A 12,134-nucleotide genomic window follows, 5' to 3' on the forward strand; every position below is an offset into this window, starting at 1 on the left:
TCAGGAGTTGATATGTGTTATATGTCTGTTTTTGGCTTTCCTCTTTTCTTCAACTAGCAAAACTTAACAGAAGGCAACTTGGACACCAGTGTTCTTCACTTACACTCCTGGGGCTTCATTGTGTTCTTTGAATCTGACTGAGTTCCACTTTCCAGTATCAGTCTTGCCCACATGAAGGAGCAATAGTAGACTGGCACTACTCTCTTGGCAGTGTTCTGGATCTTGGCTCTTGGAGGCAGCAAACTTCAAGAGTCTCCCTGTCAGAATGGCATCAGTGATTAGTGTATGGTACAGCTGCACTGGAGAGTAGTATGTGTGATGCTGTCCACTAATTGGACAAGGCTCTTCTGGTTCTAGTCAGAGCTTTTGGTTTTCAGAGATGGGAGTTATAGCATCAGTGTTATCCTCTAGGGAACCTTGATAAAAAAAATGACAGCGGGCATGCTGCCATTCTCACACAAGTCTTTTGATTCACATTACAGTCTTTAATCAGTGGTACAAATGTGAAAACTGATCATTAGTACAGACTTCAACTTGGCTGTTCTGCTGTTCAGAGTGTTTTGATTTTCAGCATTTTGAGAAGATTTGAATCAAACACCTTCCCTTGGTTCAATGTCCTGAGAGAAATTTATGTATTAAGGAAGCTATATCCATTGAGCCATCTTAGCATCTTTAGAACAATAATGTTATTAGGAAAATATTTTTGTTGGAGCTAATAAAGTTCTGCTCAAGTCTGTTACAGTTCCACATTCTGATCAGAATGCAGCGAAGCTACACCCTGTCATCACTGTTATTCTATTTCTGTGAAAATCAGTTGATGGATGGAAGTAGAAATGGTCTGAAGAGGACTTTTTTATTGTATCAGTCTGATGAGCCTTTTGTATTAGGTGTTTTGGTAAGAAGCAGCTTATCTTTTTAATTCAGACAAAATCAAGCTCCTGGCAATAGCTATTAACTGTCTAATGAATTTAATTAAAGTACATGCATTATTAACATTTCCATTTGAGATATTGAGCAGATACTTGGAAATGAGTAATGGTGTTGGCTTCTCAGTTGCTTTTGACATCCACTCTTATTTAAAGCTGCAGTTTTGCACAATCACTACTATAGAGATTGTGTGCTGGAAGTAGCTGAAAGGCAGCTAATGTTTTCAGATGTTATACTCTGTCTAATCTGTGACAGTTAAGACACTGCTGCATTCAGCAGCTGCCTACTTCAGATTCTATGGCATCTATCAGTATGATAGTTTTAGTAGTAGGTGAATGAAGCACAAGGCTCGAAGGCCAAAGAATATTGTTAAGCAGTCATGTGGTCATGAAAAGTTGCAATTAGATCACTGTCGTGAGATGGGATGGAACATTCAGGAAAATTGTCATCCATTCAGGTGGATTCACTGATTGCACTGCTCTGCAAGAAAGCAGTATTTTCATGAGTAAGTGCTCACATTTTTGCAGGCCAGCAAATAGAGGAAAATATTGATTCCAACTATTTCCTAGTGTCTAGAGGAATGCCAGTGATTGGAAATTAAAGATTTTGTGGCTAGATTTGTAGTGCGGTTTAATGGTAAGAGAAGGCTATTAAAAACAAGAGTGTGACATCTTGACCATCTTCATAATGGTTGAGCTGAAAACCTTTGTTGTATTCCTGACTATACGTCTTAGCTAGGCTTGGAAAGCTCTGTCAGAATTGAAAACTATTCTTTGTAGACAAGACAAGAGGCGCTAATATCAATGTTGTTTTCTATTTGGAATCTAATTAGACATCTTCCTAAAACATTTACATGTTACTTTGATGTAATGTTACCTGGATTTTACAACTGGGTATTTGGGGATTGCAGGGTTTCTCTTCATCCAGAGTAGGGTGCCCATATCCACGTGGCTTCTGAAGATCTCTAAGGAGGAGGCTTTGCAGCCTTCTCAGATGAGCTGTAGTCATTCACTTCAGTGTTTGTTGCAATCATTATACCAACCAGAAGTTCAACCAGAAGTTGAACATTTAAACCTCCATATCTGGAACTGATGTGAGGCCTAACACCAGTGAGAGGATGCATTTGAAATACATTTTGACGGTGTCCCGGTAAGAATATTTTATTTTCTGAGAAGTTGAAATAAGCAACTGTTAGTTTTTAATACTGTTACTTAGATGTTGCTTGTTATGGTTTAGTCCTTTGGCCTCACTGGGGTATGCATTTATATGATTATTTAAAACATTTCTTTCACTTGTGATGTAATGATCTTACACTTCTTACTTTATAACTGTGCTTTGAATACTTGAATAACTTTAATTAAAGCTAATGATATGATAACACTATAGCCAATTAATCAAGCAGTTATATAATTGTGCAACTTTCAGTATCTTTGAAATTCTGGGGCTAAAAGCTCTAGTGGTTGTCTTGATCATGGATTACGTATTTGAGCGAAATGTGATAACCAATGAATATCTGCAGAAAAGGATACCATTGTGCTCTTCTTAATGAACTAACAATTTAATACAAAAAAATCAGCAGCCCTATTGTTTAGAATAAAAGGCTACATGTAAATGAAGCCAATGTTGAAACTGTATTTAAGCAATGCTGACAGTTTCTCTATTGTATCCATTAATTAATTTCCCAGCATTGAGGTTCTCTGGGAATGAATGGCAGAAATAATCAGAATTATACATGAGGTAAATAGTTTGGAAATTGAAAAGGTGAAATCAGGAATTAGTTTAGTAAATATTAGTCATGCTGTTCATTTGTGCTCATTTACCTTTTAAAAGCAAGCTACGGAGGTAGTGTGATCTAATGTTGATCAACATGATCTTCCAAAATTCTTGTCACAGGTGAAAAAGTTGTTGTAAATGGTGCCTGTATCTCTGCAGTAGGCTGCCTAAAGCAGGTTAATATTTGTAGGAAAATATTTTGCCTTAAAGCAAAGTTAACTTCAGCATTAAATCAGTTGCATCATGTTTCTGCTAATGACCTGATTTTAGCATGTGCCTTGTTAAGGTAAAGCATATCTTTAAGGAGAATTCTGTGAATAAATCTGTTTTGATTTCAGTGTGATGTAGCTTTTATTTTTTTTTCACCACATTTTCCAACTAATTGGCATCAGGTCTCAACTTGAAAAGAAAATTTAATATTTCAAGTTAATGATTTCAGATGTAATGAATGTGGTCTTAATTAGCAGAAAACTTCAAATTTCTTTCCAGCTGGGGACAATTACTTGAAGCCCAACCTTAAGCCTAGCTTAAAATAAAAGAAGACTTAAGGTTCTGATATCCCAAACATGCATGTTATTGAAAATATTGATCTGGGAATTTTGAGTCAAATCTGTCTTAGAACCCCCTTAAAAAAAAAAAACCCAAAAAACTGTTTTAGAAAAGATTTTCTTAAATTCACTGTGCTGAGGGTTCTGCTAATCTGTCAGTTTTGCTTTTATCCTCAACCTTTTAATGGCTCAGTCCCTACTTCCATAACTTCTTTCATCCAAGAAGTTACAGTATGGGGCATCTGAATAAGTTAAGGATGCAAAATGAATTTCCTTGGAATAGCCAGAGGGTTACATTTTTCAGGCATGTGTTCATTTTTGAAAAGACTGCAGCTGGTGTCATGTCCTCACATCCTCTTCTATTTTATATGATCTGACTGCCTGGGACTTCTGCAGTGGAAAATACCCAGGACCCAGGGTGCATAGGGAAGTGTATTCTTCAACTTTATGCTCATGAAAGAAACAAAATACACTGTATGCTTATGATTCTTTCTGTTAGAGGAAGTGAAGGGTGTATTAATGCTCACTGTAGCCTTGGAAATCATAGAATCATAGAATCACCAAGGCTGGAAAAGACCTAAAAGATAATCCAGTTCAACCGTTCACCTATTACCAATAGCTCCCACTAAACCAACAACACAACATCCAAATGCTCCTCGAATACCCCCAGGGTTCGTGACTCCACCACCTCCCTGGGCAGTCCATTCCAGTGCCTCAACACCCTGTCTGAGAAGTAATATTTCCTAATGTCCAGCGTGAATCTCCACTGCCACAGCTGGAAACCATTCTCTCTGGTCCTATTGCCAATGACAAGAGAGAAGAGGCTGATCCTCAGCTCACTACAGCCTCCCTTCAGGAAGTTATAGAGAGCAATAAGGTCTCCCCTGAGCCTCCTCTTCTCCAGGCTGAACATTCCTAGCTCCTTCAGCCTCTCCTCATATGACCTGCGCTCCAAATACATATTTCAGATTATAATTGTTTTCCTTGTGTAGAGTTCAGTATTATCCTTGTATCAAAAGCATTCTTCAAGGAAAATGCCTTGTTCTCCCTTCTTTAATAAGTGCCCATGAGAAGAAAAGCAACTGTAGAAGAAAGACACATTTTGGTACTGGTTACAGAGGTCCCTCATCGACTAAGAATCTACTTGTCATTCTACCACTCATGATGAAAACTTCAATCACATCAAGCCACATAAGAAAAACTGTTTTGGTGTTTTTTTCCTCCCACACTTTATTTTTCGGAAAAGCTAGGACAAAAAGTCAAATATACACCTGAGGCTGGTTATTTTTAATTCTGTTTGAGCTGAACATGTTCGCCAGTGAAGGGAATTTAAACTTTGTTCCCAAAACACAAGCTACCATGGAAAACTATATGAAAGTTGCTTCTTAAAAATAATAGTTAAGTCAAATAAAGTAAATAGTGTTCAATAGCATCCTTTTCATTCTATATTGATTGTTTTACCATGAATTTTGCGTGCGGTATACAACATTCTTATGAGGCAAAATATTGATCCAAAAATAGTTCAGTGGTGATCTGTATTCCTTGTGGCTGGGATTTAACAGCAGAAATTTATAAGATAAATTTTCTTTTGGGATCTGTTGCAAAGTTGTTGTTAATCAGATTGGAGAGGCCAGCTACTAATTTTTTTTTTTTTCTATGAAAACTGGCCTATCATTCAGTTTTCAGCATAAATCTGCCAATGCTAATATAACATAGTAAGATGCATTTTTGAACATTCCTAGCAGATATAGGAAATGGGAACACAGTTCTTGCAAAGGGCTTTTTTAAAAGCGGTTGTTCAATAAGGGCCTTGCTAGAAGGAGTAAAGGTTAAGGTGATAACTTTTACACCATATTTTTGCTGTACAGGATACTTCTGGTTTAGTGTTAGGACCTGCAAATGCTGGTTTCCATTACATTTTAAAGTGTTGTGAGTTTTGTTTGTATCAGATTGGTTTTAATTCGGTAAAACAAATGCATAAAGTTTCAGATAAATTGATGGCTGTTTGAATTATAAGCAGCTGCTTTTAGGTCCCGCCTGTAAGTAAGATTGTAATTTGTTTTGCCTTTAAAACCTAAACGATTCAACTTTTTGCTGTGTTTATTGTGGGATTAGATTCAGTTTAGACAAGTGCTGTTGGTCACTTGTTGCTTTTGGGACAATCTCCTTGGGGGTAGGCAAGGTGAAACAAAAACAATAATAGAAGACAATCCATAATGTGCTAACTGAATGCTAATAAATCTTTTTAATAGGTATTTTTGTAATTCTCCTGTGCAATAGAAGGGATTGCCCTTGCATGGATACTAACTATCTGAAAGCTGGGAAACAGATGGTATGAGTCAAGAAGCAGGTTTCAAAATAAAGGAAAATTGCATGTAATCTACAGTTTTTGATGAGACTTTAGCAGTTTCTATTTAAGCGATGAAGAAAGGGATGGAGGAATGAAACCATAAAGTTTACTGACAGCGCTGAGTTATTCAGAGTAATAAGAGCTGACAGCAAGGAGTCGCGGGACTTCATGTTCTTAAAAACAGCCAGGCAGTAAATAGTAGGTGAAATTCCATGTGGACAAATATAAAGTGATATTGTGTGTGCGTTTGGAAAAATCCTAACTTTATCTGTACAACTGCAGGTTTCTAGATTGTTTTCTACACTCCAACACAAGAAGAAAATAGCAACTTAGAAGCAGATAAGAAAGAATAAAAATAAAAGCTAGAATTTATTAGGAAAGGAGAACAATATATTATTGTTCAGCTGTATGTTTGTTTTCTGTCTGCTTCTTACGTGCTATATGCAGTTTGGACCCTATTTCAGAAACAGAAAATTGCAGGGAATAAAGGTAGTAAAACCTGTACATGGGAATTGTGGGATGGAGAAAAAAACACACTAATGTAAAGAAAAGGCAGGAAAGATGCTGGTCTTAAAAAGGCAGAGATTAATGAAGATAGTGAATAGGAAGGAGTTGTTCATATTCTAATTGTGATAACTGAACAGCTTTGGATAGAATTAGCAGGTGTCTGTTTAAATACAGACACGCTGTATAGCATATATTTGGAATTCTTTGCTACAAAACAAAGCTCAGATTTGCAAAAATCTTTGGACAGATGAGTTACGATAAATGTAGGTGGACCTCTTAGCAGCGTTCTGGTGCTGTATTATTTCTTGGACTGGAGCTCTAATTCTCAAGTTTGGGGTGGATTGATTCTGTACCTAGGAAGCTGGAGCTCCCAGGTGGTGGATCCCACCTTCCATGATGATCCTAATTCTTCTCTTTTTCTCCATTAAATTTAAGGGAAATACTAGGTATTTGGGGGAAAATGACTTTAGCCTCTTATATCTAAACTGTCTGCTCTTGCTTATGTAGTAAGAACTATGATTTACATAAAGTTACTTTATTCATCTGTAATCATAAAATGCTTTTAAGTCCTTAATTCTGAATCATTATGTGAGTGTTAAATGTGGTATTTTATTGCCTAACACTGACACAGTTTTGTAGCTTTAATCGTTCCAAGTACTTCAAAAATAATCATGTATTATGTTTACTCTCAGCAAATGTACCTACCCTCCCTAAACACTGAAGCATCCAGTGTATGGGAGGCAGGTTAGACTAATCATTGACTAGACAATAATCAGTCCTGTCATGCAGCAGAATTTGCATTGTGACAGTGATTGTCTAAATGAGGAAGTTAGGGGAGTGCAGTATAAAGAATGCCTTTCATTTCAGCTGTAGAGGAGATCCAGCATTTGCAGAGCAATGAGATATTTGTGATGTTAACAACTGGAATGATTTTTATTGATAATGACAGATGGTGCTTAGATAATGTGCCCTGAATCGACTGCAATATGTTCAAAATAAGTCTTCTGGAAGGTTGTACATCTGTCTTGAAATCTTTTGCTAAAATATTTAAATCAAGGTCATTGTTTACATTTGATTTTAAATAGCTTTTACCTTGTACTCCATATTTCTGTACATTTAGAGATCAAACTGTTCATAACTTCAAAAGCTACAAATAGAGAAGTATAATAGGTAGCAGGTGTTAGAAAAGGCAATTATGCATTAGCTGTTTTACTCAATTTCCAAAACTGTCTAAAACTATCCATTGGAAATACTTTGTAGCCCGGGCTTATCTCTGAAGCATGATGAGTTTTTAAACCTATAGGGACATATGCATTTTTTCTCTAATAAATTGCGTGTTTAAACCTATTTGGTTTCATTTAAAAGAGCTGAAGAAAATTGTATTGGGGGGGAAAAAGGCTGATGAGAAAAATTTCTTCTATACTTTCAGAGATTTTTTCTGCAATTTTTCAAAAACGTTTTCAGTTGCCATTATTACACTTTCGAGCATATTTGCTGCTAATTTTTTAAGCCACTTCTCCTGACTTTGTGGTTATGGAAGAAGTTTCATTATTGTGTGATAACACACTAAATTCTTGGGCCTAGAATCGGAATCTTGGGTTATTATCAAACAAAATTAACACTGAGGATTTAATTTGACTACCTCTAGCATTTTTATGTGAGTGTAACAGCAAACTTAACCATTTTCACAACAGCTCCTGTAAAGTAACTTTGAAAATTGCATTTTAATTCACATATAGGTTTCTTTAATCCTTCTTTCTTTCTTACATGTTTCAAGAACTCATATATTCTTAGGAGAGCAAGGAGAAAAATGCTTAATTAATGTATATGTTAACACCAGAGCAAATTCCTTTCTGTTCTCTCTTTCTTGCTTATATCATGTCGTTAAAGAAATACAGATCTTTATTTCCTTCTGCGACTATAGCAAGTAACCTATAACGTAAACTATACTTATTAATAATTATTGCTTTAAATGACATTTGCCTGTCTACCGGCTGCTCAGTCTCCTGCTTCATCTTCAAGAATAGTCTTCATCTTTTCTGTATTTCCAGTATTTCTGTACTTCCCTGTATCTGTTCAAGAGTCTCAGTCTACCTTTATTGGCCTCCATTCTATAGCTGTCATTTTCCTCCTTCCCCTTTAGCTGCAAATGATAAGACTGGTGCCTTTCTCTTGGGTCACCCATTCTTTGAAGGAGATCTGAATGCAGGACATATTTCACCAAGCAGTGGCACCTTTTTCTCTCTTCTTTGTTACTGCTCTTGTTCCTAATGGGCCTGAAAGTCTTTACCAATGATAGAATACCCTTCAGAAAGTGCTGTTCATGTGTGATGATGTTTTCTTGCGCGGGCTGTAGACTTGGTCTTAAGAGCACTCTCTTTTCATTGGACTTCACTACCCTGCTTGCTTTTCAAATTAGAGAAAGATTGTCACTTCTGAGACTATTCTGTGTATTCCAGAGAAACCCGAGAGCTTCTCATGTATGGATAAATGCTGTTTTTAAAGGACGTTTTTAAAATTCATGTTACAAGTGAAAAATTGCATATAATACAGCGCTGAGAAAATGTAGAACACAGTTATTGTTTCTAGACTTGATTTTAAACGTTTTAAAATACTTTTTCATCCTTTTAAAGAAAGTTTTATTAAAGATTGTTGTTTATGCCTTGTTTATCAAAGATTGTTGTCAAAGACTGAATTTAAAAATATACAGCATGTTCTCTGAATTTACAGAGTAAAGTAGCAAGAGGGTTGTTTTCTTTCAATTGGCTTTCTGCATTTTTAGAGTTATCTTTAATAATTTAAATGTTGCCACAAAAATATCTGATACAATAAGTGGTAGCACCACTTTTCTTGCAAGTCTGTTTTTTGAGATATGGTTACACTTTTACATCTGGTAGATCTCCATCCCTTCAGCAATGTTGTCGCTAAAATAGAGGATGTGGATTTTTCAGGAGGATCGTAATAAGTACATGATTCTGTAAAATTATAGCTTTAATGTTATAAATTGGCATCTCTTTGATAAAGATGAGCTGTGGAGAGTTCTAGTCAAAATTACCAGGTACTTTGTTCTGGGATTTTACATTGTGCTAACTTACTGTGTTATTCAAGTATAATTTTCTTACAATAGGAGAAGATATCAGAGAATATTATAATAAAAATCTTCCTTTTCTGGTTCCAACAATAACTAACTGCAGCTTAAAGTTTAAAACGGCCCTGAAAATAATTGGCATTATCTCTTTTCTTGACTTTTAACAATTCGGTCAGCATGGTCTGTAGGTTCAGTAGCTGCCCACAGTGTCTGCCGTGCACTGGAGCTACTGAACTTCTGTCAGCAAAGGGTGGAGAAGGGGGATGTTCTTCCTTCTCCTCTGGTGACTGCAATAAGGTTACTTTATCACACTGTTACAAATGCTGTGTAGAATATTTTACATATTCTGAGTTTCTCAGTTTAATAGAAATAAAATCTATATATTATTATATCAGTTTTAAATAATAGGTTGTATCTTCTAATTCATGTTCTAAACTTCTAATTCAGTCAATTATGCACCAAGATTTAGTTTTAATGACTATAAACCATTGTTTTAAAGTGGTGTTGTAGCTTACTATTGTAGCATTTATTATAGAAAGCTATTAATAATGGAGATGAGGGGTATGTTCATGACACAGCATAGATAATACAGTACTGGGTAATATCAGAAATGGGAAAAATACATCTGTAAAGAATGAGTTTAAGTATGGTGAGTAAATTAGTACCTCACCTTAGCTCTGGTTACAGTTATGAATAAGTTTGTCTTGGGTAAAATGCAAACATATATGTGATAGCAATAGAAAGCAATTTAGGTGACATGTAGCTAGTAGTGAATGTCATAAAAAAGCACTTGGAGGGTATCTTAATTAGAAGTATGTATTGTAATGATGTTTTTTTCTTTATTACTTTTATTTTTTCTAGTCTGAACCAGAGGGTTTTTCTCACTTCCACTTGTATGTCTGTGCTGCATTCCTTGTCAGATGGCGGAAGGAGATTCTGGAGGAGAAAGACTTTCAGGTAAGTAAAGAATTGAGTAATACAAAAATCTGTGGATATTTTTCAATCACAGCAAGGAATTTATTTAAATGTAGGTTCCAAGCATTACATGGGGATGAATTTATGACAAAACAGTAACACTTGCAGCAGGACTAAAGATGTGTAACTACTTGTTAGGGTTTCTCCAATACTGTTAGACCTGAAGTAAGAGACTACAGACAGTAGTAAATGTGTGGTCAGAAAAAATAAATAAATAAAAATTAAAAGTGTTGTTTATACTGAAACAGATGTTAAGAAAATGATTTCTGGAGATCCTCTGATAAGTAAATCCTACGTATCTCATAAAGAAATTTTCTGAAAGGTAACAGGATTTTTTTTTAAAGCTTAAATACATCACTGGAGTTACTTATTTATGAATTCCCATCTCTATAATGTAGCAGCAAACTCTAACAAGATTATGTTTCTTCTTTCAAAAAAGCAAGGCAAGCAACCTTCAAAAATAATAGGCCTATATTTCAGGGGCAAATAAAAGGGTTGTAAAAGTGCTTACTTCGGGTCTTACATTTGAAAATCTACTATTTGTCCATCAAAGAGCATATCTGGTAGTTGTTTGGAATGGGATTTGAATACTGTAAATAGGCAAATAATTTCCATACCCACGTAGAAGTTCAGTTATATTTGTGAAATGGTGACAGTTCCATTTCAAAGCAATACTTTATATTTAATTTTTCTCTCAGATGCACACACAGTTCATAAATGGCATTAAAGGCCTGTTTCCAGGCTGGCTGTAAACAAACCGCACTGCAAAGCCGACACCATTTCCTGCCCCAGTTAAATGGCCTGTTACCAGCTTATTTTCCCTTCAGCTGACTGAACTCTGTTGCCCTGTACAAATGAGCCATTGTATGAGTCCGTGTATCATTGCAATCTATTCTATCTAAAACAGTCTTAACTGCTGTTGTCTATGTTTGCTTTAAATAAACCTATGTGGGCATGATGTAACTGCTTTTATACTACCTGATAATACTGGTAATTTGTCAAAAATAATTTCAGTATTGGTAGTCATACCTCTCAAATATAATTGTTCTCTGCTAATCCTATTAATTTAATTTCCACTGGTATCCAGCATCAAAGTTCCTAACATTTTTGCCTCTCTATCAAATATGTTGCAACTATGCTATTAGCACTAATGATCTCAAGGTGAAGTTCTGTGACTATTTCTTTTCTCCTTACATGTGTTCAAATGAGTTCATTAACGTAATAAATAAGATATGCCTTTATGGTTTAATTTCTTATAGGCTATGTAAGGTACATAAATCAGTAAGACAATGGAACGCATTTATCATATTGCTTTATGTCACTTACCACATAGATAAGCAATTAGTAACCTTGAGGTCCTGTGAGCTATTGCTAATGTTATCACTGTAAGGCTTTACCACTATTGTACAACAGCAGCTTTTAAAATGACTAATCTAAATTGTTATAAATTCTCCAAAAGATGCTCTCTCCCATAGGAGAAAAAAAAAACAGTATTCTTCCACTTTGTTATCAGTAGCTGTATTGTAGACTGTTACTTATTCTACGACAGCTGTTCCAAAAGTAATGTTTCCTATTTTATAATGTTGGCCCATGACCTCAAAGGCAGTAGGTGTTGAACCTTCCTCCTGTTACATTTTGTTGCCATGGAAGAGATAGCAGCAGAGGGGGCCATCTGACAAAATGGCATCTGACATGGAAGCGTGTATGAGGCGAAGGTGTGTCATTGAATTCCTCCATGCAGAAACAGTAACATCCACTGACATTCATTGATGCTTACTGAGACTTTTTAGAGACCAAAGAGTGGATGTAAGGACAGTTAGATGGTGAATAGTGCATCCCAAGAGTAGTGACAGAGACAGTGGGTCATAGAATCACCAAATTTGGAAAAGACCTCCAAGATTGTCCAGTCCAACCTTCCACCTACTGCCAATATTTCCCAACAAAACCACAACATCTGAATGTTTCC

The 12,134-nt window shown here is 35.8% G+C and overlaps 1 protein-coding gene across 5 annotated transcripts in view; it reads left to right on the plus strand.

The window, feature by feature from the left end:
• Window positions 1–12,134, plus strand: part of TBC1D22A (TBC1 domain family member 22A) — a 141,069-nt gene that overhangs the window by 97,256 nt on the left and 31,679 nt on the right. For all 5 annotated transcript variants that reach the window (XR_014934099.1, XM_085514517.1, XM_015851943.3 and 2 more), the window contains one exon: window positions 10,055–10,150. Coding sequence is in view for 4 of the 5 variants with exons in the window: in XM_085514517.1 (XP_085370643.1) it covers window positions 10,055–10,150 (96 nt within the window). In the remaining variant the exon portion in view is untranslated. The remainder of the gene's footprint in view (window positions 1–10,054; window positions 10,151–12,134) is intronic.

This window comes from Coturnix japonica, chromosome 1 (assembly GCF_054131305.1).
Source record: "Coturnix japonica strain WE chromosome 1, WE-NBRP24, whole genome shotgun sequence".
Taxonomy (NCBI): Eukaryota; Metazoa; Chordata; class Aves; order Galliformes; family Phasianidae; genus Coturnix; species Coturnix japonica.